General features: G+C 39.8%; 2 protein-coding genes across 4 annotated transcripts; one reads left to right on the top strand and one right to left on the bottom strand.

The window, feature by feature from the left end:
- Positions 1–9,418: 9,418 nt before the first annotated feature.
- Positions 9,419–10,477, bottom strand: LOC126614179 (uncharacterized). The gene is made up of 4 exons (XM_050281762.1): positions 10,279–10,477; positions 9,997–10,143; positions 9,616–9,885; positions 9,419–9,495 (listed from the first exon to the last, which is right to left on the bottom strand). Exons 1-4 carry the CDS (start codon positions 10,475–10,477, stop codon positions 9,419–9,421), a joined length of 693 nt encoding a protein of 230 aa, XP_050137719.1.
- A 2,478-nt stretch (positions 10,478–12,955) lies between these two features.
- On the top strand, positions 12,956–17,974 carry LOC126622338 (serine/threonine-protein kinase ATG1a-like). 3 transcript variants are annotated; one of them, XM_050291135.1, is made up of 14 exons: positions 12,956–13,193; positions 13,364–13,654; positions 13,744–13,861; positions 14,182–14,240; positions 14,386–14,453; positions 15,074–15,164; positions 15,256–15,336; positions 15,569–15,680; positions 15,848–15,902; positions 16,056–16,216; positions 16,298–16,638; positions 16,836–17,127; positions 17,207–17,280; positions 17,396–17,974. In XM_050291135.1, the coding sequence occupies exons 2-14, from the start codon at positions 13,409–13,411 to the stop codon at positions 17,630–17,632; spliced, it is 1,935 nt and encodes a 644-aa protein (XP_050147092.1). In that variant the 5' UTR covers positions 12,956–13,193; positions 13,364–13,408; the 3' UTR covers positions 17,633–17,974. The 3 variants fall into 3 exon arrangements, with proteins under 3 accessions (XP_050147092.1, XP_050147030.1, XP_050147183.1); XM_050291073.1 differs by having other exon boundaries at positions 12,956–13,654; XM_050291226.1 differs by having other exon boundaries at positions 12,958–13,654; positions 17,210–17,280.
- The last annotated feature ends 200 nt before the right edge of the window (positions 17,975–18,174 follow it).

Raw genomic sequence — 18,174 nt, 5'->3', positions numbered from 1 at the left:
TCAATGGAGGACAACTACAAATTCTCAAAAGCTTCACACTATCTTGATCAAGATAGTGTGAAGCAAAACCAATTCATGGTACCCAACAAAAGCTTCAACTCCAAAGCTTCACCTACAAAGCTTTAATTCCAAAGCTTCACCTACAAAGCTTCAATTCCAAAGCTTCACCTACAAAAGCTTCACCCACAATAGCTTCACCTACAAAAGCTTCACCCATAAAAGCTTCACCCACCAGAAAAGCTTCACCTAAAAAAGCTTCACCTACGAAAGCTTCACCCACCACAAAAGCTTCAGCTATAAAAACTTCACCAATAAAAGCTTCACCCACCACAAAAGCTTCACCTACAAAAGCTTCTCCCACCACAAAAGCTTCACCCACATTGCTATGACCAAGAAGGGTAAAGGAATAGCATTATTACTTGCTCAAAAATCGAAGAGGCACCACCTTCCGAATCTCGAGAGCCAGACTCCCAACAAGATTACTTTCTCAAAAATCGAAGAGGCACCGCTATCCGAATCTCAAGAGCCAGACTCTCAACAGGATTGCTTTCTCAAAAATCAAAGAGGCACCGCTCTCCGAATCTCGAGAGCCAGATCCCCGACATGATTGCTTGTTCGAAAACCAAAGAGGCATCGCTCTTCAAACTTCGAGAGCCAGATTTCCTTGGATAAAGCTTGTCTGCAATCTTCACACGCAACATCAGCTTTCTAGATACCACATACCACTTTTTCAAAGTGCTCTGACAAAGTTAAAACACGTGAAGCTTGCAACTCCCACTACATTGCTACGACCAAGAAGGGTAAATGAATATCATTACTACTTGTTGTTAGAGAGACTCCTATATATGTCGACCTCCATCCTCCACGGACAGGCAGACCTGCAAAAATGCTTAACCCTTCCTCATATCTGAGAGGGCACTCCCAATAAAGCCTCTCGAAATACTCAGCTTTCTTCCCCCCTAATAATACCTATGCAAACCAACCACACTAAAGCAAAAGTATCTTATATCATCAGGGTTAAAAGCAAGAGTATCCCATGTCATGCTTTTTCCCTGTCTTTTCCTTTGCCCTTGTTCTTACCTGCAAGACAAGGAGAAAGAAAGCAATCAGTCAGCACTTGGAATCAAGCTTCCAGTCAGGAACTGACTGTCTGGAACCCCTTGCCTGATTACTTACCTGACATTGTTCTCGAGTACTCGTCTTCAACATCTTATGCTTCTAGAAAAGATACCACATCTGCCTGAGGAACGGATAGGGCAAGTGAGAAGGATACAAGGAAGCATGTGGAGACAAACGCAACAGAACACATGCCGATTCATCTATTACTTCGTCAACAGCAAAAATATCCCATATCATCAAGGTCGAACGCACTCTTGATTTGATGGACTTGTTTTGACCCTCAAATTCTTGAGTTGGCCTTATACTTTGGAGGAAACCAGAAAACCCTCCAGCTCAGTTCAAGAATAAGCCTGTGAAATTTACTTCTTCAAAAGCAAAAGTATCTCATATCATCTCTTCTCCATTTGCTTCTCCTTATCCTTGTTGCTGTTTATGACACAAGGAGAATGGGAACAATCAACTGGAAGCCGAAGTTGAACTTTCGATCCAGGTTGCTTGCTTGGAAGTCTGATTGCTTACCTTGTCTGTTACCTCTTTCGGCAAATCTCCTAGCTCGGCGACTTGGGGGACTTCTACTATAGAGTTTTGTATTGCACTTGACCAAGCTCGAAACTACAAGTAAGCTTCAAGTAAAATTGATACATTACCTTGTGCATCTTCATTGGTTAAAGATAACACCCCTGGATGGAGGAAAAGTACTTCCAAAGAAGATGCCACATATACGTATGAGACACATAAGGCAAGTGAAAATGATACCACACTTTGGTACTTAGAAGTTTCGTGATTACTCAATAGCTTGGATCTTGCGAGTCCCCAACCGAGGAGCTTCCCTCACTCGGGAACTTAGGGGAGCACTGCTTGTACCATACTTGACCAATCCTGAAACTACTGAGCACCGGTCAACGTTATACCATCAATGACCCAGAAGAGTTTCCCTCCAACCAGGAGGCCAATCACAGCGCGACACGTGTCGACATCAGAAGCCAATCATAGCGCGACATGTGTCAACATCAGAAGCCAATCACAACACGACACGTGTCAATGTCAGAATGAAACTAGAAACTCTCTTCTATAAATAGAGATCATTCTCTCACAATATTTCCTAATGTCATTTCTACTAAATCATTCAATTGTACTCACTAAATGAGAGCTTGAACCTATGTACTTGTGTAAACCCTTCACAATTAGTGAGAACTCTTCTACTCCGTGGACGTAGCCAATCTGGGTGAACCACGTATATCTTATGTTTGCTTCCTTGTCTCCATCCATTTACATACTTATCCATACTAGTGACCGAAGCAATCTAGCGAAGGTCACAAACTTAACACTTTCTGTTGTACTAAAGTCCTTACTGATTTTGTGCATCAACATACATAAATATATATGAAGTCATATCAATTTAATTCATGCTTACATAATCATATTCATATATATGCCATGCCAAGATATAATAGAGTAAGCAATTCAGGTAAGAATAATTTCATAGAAATATAACATGTGAGCCGGAACCCCTATGGTAGTCTGTACGGCCGAATTCATAACTCTAAAAGTCATTATAGCCGGGGTCACTACTATGACCTATACGGCAATATACTACACAAGAGTCGGAACCAAACAAAAAGGTGTATACGACAATAATGGGTGTAATACAATCATGCTCAATACTACTCTCACATAATAGCTGGGCGATAAATCGCTACTCACCTACGAGTCGGAACCATAAATAAGGTATGTACAACAAGACTGTGCACCTACATTGGATCCAATATGAGCATATGGTGCGGGAGGTGACATAATAAACAGGCATGTGCCATATCTATGGCTAAATCACAATCACCCTAAGTACAATTTTATAAGCTTAACATTATTCAATCATATATCGCATCATCGATGATTCACATAACCAAACACAACTTACCTAAGCTTACCTGAGAGTCCACAACACCACACACACACACACACACACATATATATATATATATATATATATATATATATATATATATATAAAGTACTACATACCAAATCATGTATGAATTATAAACTTATATGCATGGCATTTATGTCATATTATTATTTAAACACATATTTCTGGGAAAATATCAAGTATATAATATATATTGAAAATCAAAAGCCCACTCACTGATAAGTTGAAGGGTCGTAGCCCCCGAGTCGCCCTTGGATACGCTCGTCCTCGAGATAAGTCTCACCTATATGCGAATTAACTATAAAAACATTATTTTAAAGCACGTAGGCAAAATTAGCTAATAACTTCTCATACATAGCTCAAAATGGGTATATTCATATACCATAGTGACCTACACAACCTCAAGATCATCCCCAAATTTTTAGATTAATTTTTGGACCCATCACGCGAGTGCACGGGAAGACGCACGGCCACGAGCAGGGAATCCTGACGGATTCCCTAACTACCGTTAGGAATATTCCGTTAAACCCAACGGTAACCGTCCAAAGTAACTGACGGCGTCAGCGTATTTCGTCAAAACTGACGGAATATTCTATGTCTTATCCTGCGATTCGCCGGTCGCCGGTTTCTGGAAAAATATTAAAATCGTCCTAACTTCTTCATTTTTGCACCATTTTTCATGAAATTTGAACCATTGGAAAGCTAACAACATGAAGAATCACGTTATACTATTTTTAAGCCTTGAAATCCACTAGAATTTACCTGAGAAAACTTGATAATCCGGTCAACTTTGAAAACCTTCGATCTCGACCCTCCGACGTCCAAACTCTTCCAACGAACTACCCCGAGCTTCCTTAGGACCTCCTAAAGCTCTCTGTGAGCTTGTAATCCTTTGAAACACAAGGTTTTACGTCCACATGAATAGTGCATAAAAAATGAGTTTCGGGTTCTCTAGATTTCGAAGGAATCCTTACCTGAAATGGGTACCAACCAACTCAAAATGGCACGAGGAATGCAATGGTGCCTTTAGAATCTTCGATCTATGATTGGGAAGCTCACCTCGAGCTTGGTCCGTACGAGGAAGAAGAGAGAGAGAGAGAGAGTCCGAGAGAGATGAGAGGGTACGGGGGAGAAAAAAGAGAAGGTAGGTGGGTGTGGTCTTTACCAAGTCAACCAAACCATTTACACACTAACCTTTAATCCAAGTTCCAAATTTCCAAATTTAAGCTAAGGTTAGTTCTTACTATAACCCTAGCATTCAAATTGGAACCAAAACACACAACATCACGAAACGTTCAAGGGTAAAACTGTCATTTCACATCATCAAAAATTAAATATTCGGGACGGGCTGTGACAATGGGTGCCTAATTTGTGAGGACTTTTGATATTTGTACCTCACACTCTATATGTATATTCCCATCTCTACCTAGCACGAGGCATTTTGGAAGCTCATTGACTTCGAATTCCTTAGGAAATCTGAAGTTAAGCGAGATTGCAGCGAGAGAAATCCCAGGATGGGTGACCCACTAGAAAGTTCTTGTGTGAGTTCCCAGAAACAAAACAATGAGGGAGTGGTTGAGGCCCAAAGTGGACAATATCATGCTAAGGCGGAGTCGAGCCCAGGATGTGGTGGGGCCTGGGCTGAGTTGTGACAATTTGGTATCAGAACCAATCTTTGGCGGGAAGTGTGCCAACGAGGATGTTGGGCCCCTAAGGGGGGGTGGATTGTAACATCCCACATCGCCTAGGGGAGTGGATCCTGTAAGTCTTAAATGTATATTCTCATCTCTACCTAGCATGAGGCCTTTTAGGAGCTCACTGACTTCAGATTCCTTAGGAACTCCGAAGTTAAGCGAGATTGCAGCGAGAGCAATCTCAGGATGAGTGACCCATTGGGAAGTTCTCGTCTGAGTTCTCAGAAACAGAATCGTGAGGGCGTGGTCGGGGCCCAAAGTGGACAAAATTGTGCTACGGTGGAGTCGAGTCCGGGATGTGACAATTTATGATTTTTCCCAATAAAATGAGTTAAATATGAGTGGGTCCGGTTTAAGAGGGTAAAGCATCAACCCAACCGCACTAAAAAAAAATTGGATTGGGGTTGATTAGGATTAGCCAATTTTCACTTAAAAGCTCGTTTGGAAGAGTTTTTAAAATGACTGAAATTGTTTTTAGTGTTATAAAAATGTAAAAGTTATAGAGAGATAACCTTTATTCGGGACAGGAACGAAGCAGTTGCAGATTATTATACCAACACAAGCTGTTGCAGAGGAAGTAATGTATATTATTACTATTAGATATTTTTCTCTTCCTTTTTTCTCTGCTTTAGTTGAACATTCGTAAAGCTCTATTTATAGAGCATCACCATGGAAACAAACAAAAACACTATTAAGCATATGATATGTCTACTGTATGCATGTGGGCATACATTATTATACTATTTACAACACTCCCCCTTGGATGCCCACATATCAACATCAGTTGCCTCATTAAAACCTTGCTTGGAAAAACCCTGTGGGAAAAAAAAACATAGCGAAGGAAAAAGAGTACAACTTTATCCGGATGGTGTTGAGCATGCTTATGTTGCCTCGTTAAAACCTTGATAGGAAAAACCCAGTGGGAAAAATCCTAAGCGAAGGAAAAAGAGTACAACATGCATGTATCATGGATGCTCCCCCTGAATTGGATCTCCCCCTGATTCTGCATTCTTCAAATTTGTAAGCCGACGTAATCCGATTCCCTGCACCAGCTTCTGAAATATGCACTTTGGTAGAGATTTGGTGAACAAGTCTGCTAAATTTTCATTGGAACGGATTTGTCTGACTTCAATAACTTTAGCCTTCTGAAGCTCATGTGCGCTGAAAAATCTTGGAGATATGTGTTTAGTCTTATCACCTTTGATAAATCCTTCCTTCATCTGGGCGACACAGGCTGCATTATCTTCATGGATGACAGTTGGAGTGTCTGTCTTTGAAGGTAGACCACATGAATTCCGGATGTGATAGATCATTGATCTTAACCAAGAACATTCACGACTTGCTTCATGTAGAGCAATTATTTCTGAATGATTGGAAGATGTTGCAACTAGCGTTTGCTTCGTTGATCACCATGAAATTGCAGTATCTCCATTAGTGAACACATATCCATTTTGTGAGCGGGCTTTATGCGGATCGGAGAGAAAACCAGCATCTGCGTATCCAACAAGGATCTGTTCATTTGTGGGCTTGTCTGAGTAGAAGAGACCCATATCTGTTGTCCCATGAAGGTATCGTAGAACATCTTTGACTCCCTTCCAATGACGAATTGTTGGAGCAGAGCTGTACCTGGCTAACAAGTTAACTGAAAAAGCTATATCTGGTCTAGTACATTGTGCTAAATACAATAAAGCACCTATTACGCTCAAATATGGTACTTCTGGACCAAGGACCAGTTCATCATCTTCCTTTGGACGGAATGGATCTTTCTTAATGTCTAAAGAACGAACGACTATTGGGGTGCTAAGTGGATAAGCCTTGTCCATGCCAAATCGCTTCAGTATTTTTTCAATGTAAGTTGATTGATGGACCAAAATTCCACTAACACAATGCTCGATCTGCAGGCCTAGACAATATTTGGTTTTCCCAAGGTCTTTCATTTCAAATTCGCTTTTCAGATATTCAGCAGTTTTATGGAGCTCTTCAGGAGTCCCAACTAAGTTCATATCATCAACATATACTGCCACTATAGCAAATCCAGAGTTGGATTTCTTAATGAACACACAAGGGCAGATGACATTGTTGATATATCATTCTTTAATCAAATACTCACTGAGACGATTATACCACATTCACCCATATTGTTTCAGCCCATATAGTGATCGCCTTAACTTGATTGAGTACATACCCCGTGGTTTGTTTGTTGCTTCAGGCAACTTAAGTCCTTCTGGGACTTTCATATATATGTCAGTATCTAATTCTCCATATAGATACGCGGTGATGACATCCATAAGGCGCATGTCAAGTTTTTCTGAAATCACCAAACTTATTAAGTAACGGAACGTAATTGTGTCCATTACAGGAGAGTATGTCTCCTCATAATCAATTCCAGGTATTTGTGAAAAGCCTTGTGTAACGAGTCGTGCTTTGTATCTAGCAATCTCGTTTTTCTCATTGCGTTTCCTTGTAAATACCCATTTGTAACCTACGGGGTTTACATCAGTTGGGGTTTGGACTACTGGTCCAAAAACACTTCGCCTTTCCAAGGAATTTAATTCTGCCTGGATTGCATCTTTCCACTTAGGCCAATCTTGTCTCTGTTTGCATTCATCAACAGAGCGGGGCTCAATATCATCACTTAATATGATTTCAGTGGCTACTGCGAATGCAAACATATCGTCAATGATTATTTCATTCCGATCCCACAATTCATTAGTACATGCATAATTTATGGAGATTTCTTTGCTTTCATGTACTTCTGTCTCTTCAGGGCCATTTTCTTCTTCTGGAAGTCCAGAGGCATGAATTGTGGATTTGTCATTGACTCTCTCTTCCTGAATGATTTCATTTGGATTCAGTTGTGCCCTCGTCTTTCTCTTCCGAGGGGATGAATCTTTTGAACCTGGTGGTCTACCACGCTTCAGGCGTGCACCAGATGAATCATTCGCTGCCACTTTATTTTGTCCAACAGGGACATCAATTCTGGCAGGTGCATTTGCAGCTGGTATATGCGATTTTGTCACTTTCATAGCGTCATTAAATGCATCTGGCATTTGATTGGCAATGCTTTGAAGATGAACGATCCTTTTCACTTCATTTTCACATTGAAGGGTTCGAGGATCAAAATGAGACAAGGTGGGAACAACCCATGTCAGCTCTTTCCGTTCTTCTGGAACGGTCTTTTCTCCCCCTAACGATGGGAAGATTGTCTCATCAAAATGACAATCAGCAAAACGAGCTGTAAACATGTCACCTGTCAAGGGTTCCAAATATCTAATAATAGATGGTGAATCAAAACCCACACAAATTCCCAGTCTACGCTGAGGTCCCATTTTAGTGCGTTGCGGAGGTGCAATAGGCACATAAACAGCACAACCAAAAACTCGTAAATGTGAAATGTTTGGCTGATGTCCAAACACGAGTTGTATTGAGGAGTATTGGTGGTTGGCTATAGGTCTCAATCGAACCAATGATGCAGCATGTAGAATGGCATGTCCCCATGCAGAAACTGGCAATTTGGTTTTCATAAGCAGAGTGCGGGCTATTAACTGAAGCCGCTTGATCAATGCTTCTGCTAAACCATTTTGAGTATGGACATGAGGAACAGGGTGTTCAACATCAATGCCCAATGTCATGCAGTAATCATCAAAGGTTTGAGACGTAAATTCACCAGCGTTATCAAGTCGGATTGATTTAATGGGATAATCTGGGAATTGTGCTCGTAACTTAGTTATCTGAGCAAGAAGTCTCGCAAAAGCTGCATTCTGAGTAGACAAGAGACAAACATGTGACCATCTAGTGGATGCATCAACCAAAACCATAAAATATCGAAATGGTCCACAAGATGGTTGAATAGGTCCACAGATATCCCCTTGAATTCTTTGTAGAAATGATGGGGATTCAGCATCAACCTTTAGTTGTGATGGTCTAATTACCAATTTCCCTTGAGAACAAGCCTTGCAAGGGTTATCATTTGAGATAGCAATGTCTCTGCTCAATAATGGATGTCCATTAGAGTTGGTAATGATCCTACGCATCATGGTGGATCCTGGATGACCCAGACGGTCATGCCAAAGCATGTAAACCTTTGAATCAGTGAACTTCTGGTTCATGATAGTATGTGATTCAACTGTCCTTATGTATGTATAATATAATCCACTCGAAAAACCACGCAACTTATCTAATATACGCTTCTGGGTATCATTGGAGGTAATGCATAGATACTCCACATTTTTTGCACTTTTCGTTTCAATGTGGTATCCATTTAGACGTATGTCTTTGAAACTCAACAAATTTCGAGTAGATCGAGTAGCATACAATGCACTTTGTATGGATAATATTGTTCCATTTGGTAACATAATCTGTGCTTTCCCTGAGCCTTCAATCACATCTGAAGGTCCTGATATTGTTGTTACCCCTATTTTTGTAAGCATTAAGCTTGAGAAATACTTTCGATCACGAAGTATTGTATGTGTGGTTGCACTGTCTGCAAGACAATTATCTCCGCCATTTCTTATGTTCTGAGAATAACCACAGTTTTTATCCATGCTTTCTGAGTAAATGGAATCACAGTTAACAAACAATTTATAACAGGAAATTTACATGCCATTTTTATTGAATCTGAAAAACTAGTTTTAGACAACAAGTTCAGCATAATAAAAGTACATCAAACATAAACGATTTAGTCGGACCGATATACTTCATTCCCCCTTTCCGTAATGAAGTCTGAAACATCTAGGTGAGTTGCGTCAAATTGCCCTGATAAATCAAACACTGGATCAGGTATATCCATTGGTTTAGCCTGGTCGAGAAAATTGGTCTCGACACCCTTCTTCTTGAGGGAGGCTTGATACAACTCCACCAGATGTTTTGGGGTACGACAAGTTCGCACCCAATGCCCATTGCCACCACACCTATGGCAGGCTCCTTCAGAGTTCCTGGGAGCATTGGTCATGTTAGCTTTGCCTTTGTGACGATTCACATTTTTGAAGCTCGGGCCAGAATTATGCCTCTGAACCTGGTTGTGAAACTGACCACCATGGTTCTTGCCTTTCTTATTCCATCGACCTCGTTTGTGGCCACGTCCTTGTTTATGATAATTACCACCAGAGGATGTGGCGTTCACTTCGAGGGAAGTATCATTTACTTCTGGGAATGGTGCAGATCCAGTAGGTCGGGAATTATGGTTTTTCATCAGGAGCTCATTGTTCTGTTCAGCTACCAGGAGCACAGATATCAGCTGGTTGTATTCAGTGTAGCCTCGCGCTCTATACTGCTGCTGCAGGAGCGCATTATTGGCATGAAATGTGTTGTAAGTCTTTTCCAGCAATATTTCATCAGTAATGGTATCCCCACAGAGCTTCATCTGAGAGGTAATCCTGAACAACGCAGAATTGTACTCCGCCACTGATTTGAAATCTTGAATTCTCAGGTGAGACCACTCATAGCGAGCTTTTGGAAGAATCACCGTTGTCTGGTGATTATATCTGCTTCGCAAGGCCTCCCAGAGAGCTAACGGATCTTCAACCGTTAAGTACTCACTCTTTAGTGCCTCATCAAGATGGCGGCGAATAAAGATCATAGCCTTCGCCCGATTTTGAGAAGATGAGCTGCTTTCTTCCCTGATGGTATCTCCAAGATTCCCTGCTTCCAGATGGATCTTGGTATCAAGTACCCAAGTAAGGTAATTCTTCCCGGTAATGTCTAGGGCAGCATATTCAAGCTTAGCCAAGTTCGTCATTTTCTTTTCTGAAAGAAAATGAGATGTGTAAGAACTTGCAGTAATATGTATTCCTAGAGGAATGTGATGTTAGAACTTCTGGTTCTCACAAATTTTTTCATTTTGATCTTTAGGCCAAAATGATAAGCACTCGAAACTTCTGGCTCGAGATTTTCAGGGTGAATGAGAAGGGCGATTGTACCGCACCATTCTCATTGAAAGAATGTAACATGGAATGGGCGATTAGTCCGCACCACTCAAGTAGCAAGAAAATTGAAATATGCAGAGCAGGGTGGGCGATTATACCGCTCCACCTGAAATTTGCAGTAAAATTAGATCTGCAGTCCAAGATAGGCGATGATACCGCACCATCTTGGATCGCAGTAAGATGAAATTTGCAGTTCAAGATGGGCAATTGTACCGCACCATCTTGGATTGCAGTAAAATCAATATAAATACTATGTTAGTAATCAATATTCAAACCAAACAAGTAATCAAAGATGTATGTAACCGCTAGTTGGAGAACTACGAGCAGGCATGGAGCAAATAGTTCGTCGCGAGGATATACCGCGCAGTTGAGGCAGATGAAGAAGATGAACAGGAAAAACCTTAGAGGAAACATTTTTTTTTTTCGTTCGGCGGAGAGAAATGAGAGAATGATTTCCTTTATTGTTTAGTGAATATAAATGAGACATGGTTATACTTAGAGACTCGTGCTGATAACGTGTTATAAAAATGTAAAAGTTATAGAGAGATAACCTTTATTCGGGACAGGAACGAAGCAGTTGCAGATTATTATACCAACACAAGCTGTTGCAGAGGAAGTAATGTATATTATTACTATTAGATATTTTTCTCTTCCTTTTTTCTCTGCTTTAGTTGAACATTCGTAAAGCTCTATTTATAGAGCATCACCATGGAAACAAACAAAAACACTATTAAGCATATGATATGTCTACTGTATGCATGTGGGCATACATTATTATACTATTTACAACATTTAGAGAATGTTTCTAGGTTCCAAAAGCAATTAAAATGTTTCCTGCAAAAAGCATCAGTTATGTGCTTCTTGTAAGAAGCACTTTAAGTGTTTTTTTTCAGGATTCACTTGCATTTTTATTAAAGATTGTTCCAAAAAGATTGGGTTGAAATTTATGTTGGTTTTGAGTTGAACCAACTCAAATTGCACTCAATCCATCGCTGTGTAAAAAAGTTAAAACACATTATAGGTGATATGTTTGACATGCAAATTCATTTGGACATGAAGAATCCGACACAAGTTGTCACTAAGAGCATCTTCAATGGGAGTCCTTATTTAGGGACTTCCACCGTTACCTTTAAGGACTTATTTATGAACTTAAAAAGAATCATTGTGCCCTAAAAGAATAGTATCTCCAATGCAAAAGTCTCTATAGTATATACCCTAAATTTGAGGTTTATATAATAAAAATCCCAAAGCAAATTTAGACATTGATTTGCAATAGAAAAAAAAAATTTCAGTAGCTATCTGGCGATTAGTAGGGCAGCCGCGCGGTTGGAGAAAGTAGCTCAAGAGTTACATGTAAGCTTTCATGTGGGTGGGCCTTATTTCCCACTCAAAATCCCAATGGGCTCCAACATGGTTGTCCTTATATAGTCCTCAATTGTGAAGAATTTTAGGGTTGCAAGAAGTCCCTCTATTGTAGGGACTGGAGCTCCGCCCCTTAGAAACCACCAAGTCCTTAAATTTAAAGACATATGATGGTAGAGACTGTTTTTAGGGCACCATTGAAGATGCTCTAATGATTTACAACTTGTTCTATTTTCTTTTCTTCTTCTCATAAAATAAGTACTTTGATACCATAATCCTAAGTCGGGTACACAACAGAAAACCAAACTTGGAAGTTCGTTTTCAAGCCTCGGTCACTTGTGGGTGGGCCTTTGAGTTCGTATTTGTCTAATATTTGGGCAATTGTGCAGTAAGTTCACAGCCAATCAAAGCCTGTTCTGTGTGTATCCATATGATCAAGGGCTTTCCAATCTGGTCAATCCCCCTCATTCTCCGTTTGTGCGCTTACCATCGCTTTAGCCATACGATCAAGGGAATTCCAATCTAGGCCAGTATCCTAATCCCATTTGCATTAGGACTAGACCATCATTAATAATGGTTTTTAGACAAAGGTATCTCGCGTAAAAATATACATAATCTATGTTTATGAGATGAAGAGTTTAAATCTGAAACGCAGTGGATTGAAGAGAAAGATTATGGCCACCTAGCAATGATCACGTGGAAGTTTGAGGTTCTAAAATCTCATGAATTTTAATCTAGCCATGATTGCTAAAACTGGATGGAGAATATGATTACACCAATACTCTGTAATCATTGATTTCTTTGTTTTTGTTTGGTTTTTTTTTTTTTTTTTGTATAAATCCTTTTTGTGTGCAAAAATAAACAAGAACAAAATCAAATTAAAAACATAAAAAATAAGAAGATTACCACCATACCAGTGAAGGAGACGTATCAAGGAAGGAAAAATTGTGTTTAGCTTTATATTCTCTACTCTTTCCTCTAGATTTTTAGGCTATCCATTCCACTCAACATCCCTCACTCAGCAAAAGTGTTTGCTTTGGGACTCTCTCTCTCTCTCTCTCTCTCTCCCTCCCTCCTGGGCAAACGAGCATTACAATCGGCCTCGTTTTTCCACACACACAGAATGTGATTAAAGTCTCTCACGTTGGGTTTTGTTTCCGAATTCCGGTATGACCATTGCTCTCTCTTATCCTCACAAAAACACAACCACCACTCCCACTTACGCAACAGCCACCGTCATCGCCACCGTCGACCTGCTTCCCCAAAACCCACACTCAAGTTCACAGCTTTAGTCAACACCCAAATTTTAAAAATTGACCCATGATCTTCTCCCGCAGCGACGACGATTAGAGTTTCGACCCACCACCCCGGCGGCGGCGGACATGGATCACGGCGACCCCAACCAGTCCCGCCTCATCGGAGACTACATACTGGGCCCCAAAGTCGGGTCGGGTTCCTTCGCGGTTGTTTGGCGCTCACGGCACCGACAACTCGGTACTGAAGTTGCCGTCAAAGAAATCGACAAGAAGCCGCTCAGCCCAAAAGTCAGCGACAACGTACTCAAAGAAATATCCATTCTCAGCACCATCAACCACCCCAACATCATTCGCCTTTTCGAGGCCATCCAGGTTGTTTTCCTTTTTTACGAGGTTTTTTTGTTTTTGTTTCCTTATTTTTTCCGGTATGTGTAATGTTGGTGGTTTGGGGATTTTGCCAGACCGAGGACAGAATCTTCCTTGTGCTGGAGTACTGTGACGGCGGCGACCTGGCGGATTATATTCGCCGACATGGGAAAGTTTCAGAAACTGTTGCCAGGCACTTTATGAGGCAATTGGGTATTTTTCTTTTTCTGTGATCAATTCTGCTTTTAATCCAAGTTTTTAATGGAAGTTCATATTTTTGGGGGGATTTAGATGATTGGGTTTGCCTCCAACGCTTTTCGGATTAAATTCGGGCTCTTTAGATGGATAAAAGTTGAATGGTAACTGAATGGTTGGCCAGTTTGGTTTGTGTTCTGTGTTAGATATGGAAATAATGTTTGGATGATTAGGCTAATTAGGCTGGTGGGAATGTTCTTAATTTGATAGTTTAGTTGTTTTCTTCCTTTTTTGCAAGTGGGAATTTTGACATGTTTGATTTGGATTCTCCTGAACAGCTGCAGGACTGCAAGTGCTTCAAGAAAAGCACCTTATTCATAGGGATTTAAAACCGCAGGTACTGGGCTTTTTTGTTTTGTCGCGAGTCATGATTCGTGAGCGTGTATGTTTATGACGTTTGATGTTTTTGTTGATAACTGTTGGAAAAATTGGATTTTGTTTTTCTTGGTTCGTGACTTGTTGATTTCTGGCCAAAATTGTAGAACTTACTCTTGTCAACGACAGTTGAAGATACCCCACATTTGAAGATTGGGGATTTTGGCTTTGCAAGGTAAACGACTTATATTCTTTTTGACATTTCCCTATTCCACATTGTTTTTTAATTTATAGCTGCAACCTGAGTAAAAAAGTTTACTTATTAGCCTTGTATGATATCATGCTTTGACAGTAGTTTCCAAATGGAATGGTAACATATCCAACCAATACGAGTTCAGCACTATCCCAATTATTTGGCTTTCTGATAAGCAGGATAAATTATTTTTGTGTCGTTTACTTATATTACATGCGATCGGATTAGCCCAAAGCTTTTACTATATTTATGGCCTTCAACTTGACTGTATGCCAAGAAGGATTTTTTTTGTTGTACATCAGCTTCTGAGTTCCCTCTGTTATCCAAATCTTCCATTCATAACCTGTGGTTTATGAAATTAACATCTACTACTGAGAGATGCAGATATATATTGTAATTTGTGGAAATTTGAGATGGCATGAACTGTTTCAATGGTACATAGAGAGATTTATTAAATTTTTCACCACCTCCGCTCTAAAGATCAATTTTTTAAAATGATCTGAAGCAACTTCAGTTGACAATATACGAAAATAAAACATCGGTGACATGTATTTCTAAATGTATATTACACTTGGTCATTGTCTTGATGTTCCTGTCTGCAGATCCCTCATTGGGGGCTTGGCTGACACACTATGTGGTTCACCACTGTACATGGCTCCAGAGATTATTCAGAACCAAAAGTATGATGCAAAGGTGATAGAATATGAAACTAACATTGCTGACAACGTTGCGGGAATCTCTGCCCTCTTTATTCATCTTTAATCTGTTATTATGGTCTTTGCAGGCCGATTTGTGGAGTGTTGGAGCAATTTTGTTTCAGCTGGTGACTGGGAAGCCACCATTTGATGGGAATAATCAATTACAGGTCTGTGGAAATCTTAATACATACATATATATATATATATATATATATATATATATATATATATATATATATTTTTTTTTTTTTTTTTTTTTTAATTTTTTGGTCATAAGATTTTAGGATTTGCATCACATATTCTACCCAGGTAAGGGCTGACTATATGAAATTTATATTATATATATGTTAGATTTGGAAGTGTTATCTTGTTTATTTTAATGATTTATACTGTATACAGCTTTTCCAAAATATTCTGACATCGACTGAGCTGAGGTTTCCAGAAGGTGCTTTGGAAGAATTGCATCCAGATTGTGTAGATCTCTGCAGAAGCCTGTTACGTCTAAATCCAGGTCATGATTGTTATATAAAGAATTTTCTTTTGTTATGCTTGTAGTTTAACTAATTTATAATCAGAGTCAAGAAAGTGAGAGTTCACTGCTAGTGTCGTGTGAATATCAATAGTTTACTTAACCCTTCAACAAAGCTACCATGTAAAGATTAATACTTCAATTTGCAGTTGAGCGACTATCATTTACGGAGTTCTTCAATCACAAATTCCTCAGAGATTCTAGGTAAAGCATTTGGTTTCATAACTTTCAAAGCGCATGATTTATTAGTTATAGTACATTTGACATTTTGTACAAGTTGGATATCCAGTAAGGAAGATATCTTATACTATATACCCATGCAGTCATTACAATAGTTTCTTATATTATAATCTGTAGGTATCAAGTGGATATTGGTCACCCTTCAGTGCTTCCACCACTTCAATCAACGGTCGAACAGCCTAGTTCTTCTGTCTCCGACAATATATTGCAAATGCATTTCTGGCAAACTACCAACTCATCTATTACCCGAGATCCAAAGTCGCAGGATCAGCTTCGAGGTCTGTATTTGTGTTTGGGATTCCCTATTTATCCTTGTGCTTTTTTTGAATTATTTATTTTGGTTTTCCTTGCTTGTCCAGTTTCTGATTCAATGGAGTCCATCGAGAAGGACTATGTTATGGTCAATTCTTTCTCTCATTACCTTGAATCTTCCCTGCCACTTCATTCCACAACTGGAGCTTCTCTCAGTGCTTCAAAGCAGAAAGATCGTGATAAAACAGTTATAGTGAAAACCGAGGAGCAGGTAGCTAGTTCTGTGGGTGCAGAAAGTTCACAAACTAGTGGATCAGCTAAATTACCAGCATCTTGTGAATCAACACTGTTACTAGAAGTGCAAGGACTATCTATACTGCATCCTTCTACTAGGCTCCATCTTTTACATCAGTATGCTCAGGTTCTTGCAGACCTGTCGCAGGAAAAGGTGCGTCAGTTACAGTTATACATTGTGGAATGTGCTCGTCTCATTTTGTTGCACTGGATATCATGTATTTAGTTCAGTATCATAGTATGTTTTATTTACAGGAGTGTATCAAAGAACTTAATTATATTAGCATGATTGGACAAAACTCTTGACTTTTTTGGGGTTTGTATTAAAGTAATTGTTACTTTTGGTTGCAGTACAATGCAGGACTATTTCTAGACTCGTTTTCGGTTCAACTTCTTGTTTTGGCCATATGGAAGAAATCTATTCAAATTTGCAGCACTTGGCTGGCATCATCTAAAGAGGATAAATCACCTAAAGGTAGCTCAGCTAATGAATCCTTGCAGGGAGGTGCAGCTTCATCAACAAACGCCTCAGAAAATGTAGATTTTAGCCAGCCTTCATCTGTTTTGATGTGGGCAGAGCAAGGTTTCATTGTTGCTGTTGATCGAGCAGAGAAGCTATCCTATCATATCCAAGAAATGGATGGTTAGTCTGTCGAGAAGCTGTCTGTGATCACAGTTTTTAGTTTTCTGCTTATATTCTGCTGATTAAGTGATATATATAGCAGGTGCTGCTGAATTGCCGGATGCCATGGAAATTATTTACCAAAAAGCGCTCAAAGTTGGCACAAGTGGTGCTGTAAGTAAACTTACTTGCGCAAGTGCCCCCTTCTTTCTTTTTCGAATTACAATTCTAACCGTGTTTGCAGATTGCACAATCGTTGACCAATTAGATTCTGCCCATGTTTTTCCAGGTAGACGAGTACATGGAGAACAAATGCAGTGCTGAAGCATTGTACTCCAAGGCTATGCTTCTCCTTTCTTTTATTGCAGGAGAAGCAACGTCTCTGCCACTAACACCTCCGTTTTCCTTAACTCCTGCCAACAAGAAGCGAATCCAACAATATATTCTGAACTTGGAGTCCCGTCGGGTCAACTTTCTGAAATCACAGCCTGCTCCTGTGCAAACCCGCGGCTCCTCGGCAAAGTAAATATGACTGCCTCTGTACAGCCCTTGTTGACAAACCGGCTTTTTCTGTGAATATTACTGGTATGGGGGTAAATCGTGGTCAGATAGGAGGGAAGTTTTAAACTCTGGGGGGATGATAGTGAGACATATACATATATGTATATACATATATATAGGGGACTATATATAATATAGCCTGTGCAGGGAATGCAAATGTGGAAGGAAGGAGATGGCCTTTTTTGCATGAGTTTATGTAAATTAAGTTGTCTATTCTTTATATGGAAACAGAACAACTGTAAATATGGAATGGTGGTAATTTCTCCCCTGTAAAGTAAATGCCAAATTTCACGCTTTTTAGTTTTTACTACTATTTCTTCCTGCTCCGTCCTCTTTACTAAATATAAGGACTAACTGCATTTCACGCTGGCTTTTGAAAATGGGTCGTCAAGTTTTAATTGTTTCATATTAGTCTTTGGTTTAGTGGACTATTTGATCTTTCATTAAATTGAGATGACAAGATGAGCGTGGAACTCTCAATTGGGAGAGCATTTTCAAAAGAGATGG

This window comes from Malus sylvestris, chromosome 1 (assembly GCF_916048215.2).
Source record: "Malus sylvestris chromosome 1, drMalSylv7.2, whole genome shotgun sequence".
Lineage (NCBI taxonomy): Eukaryota > Viridiplantae > Streptophyta > Magnoliopsida > Rosales > Rosaceae > Malus > Malus sylvestris.
The sequence above is the reverse complement of the archived record's forward strand: the minus strand, read 5'-3'. Positions and strand labels throughout refer to the sequence as shown.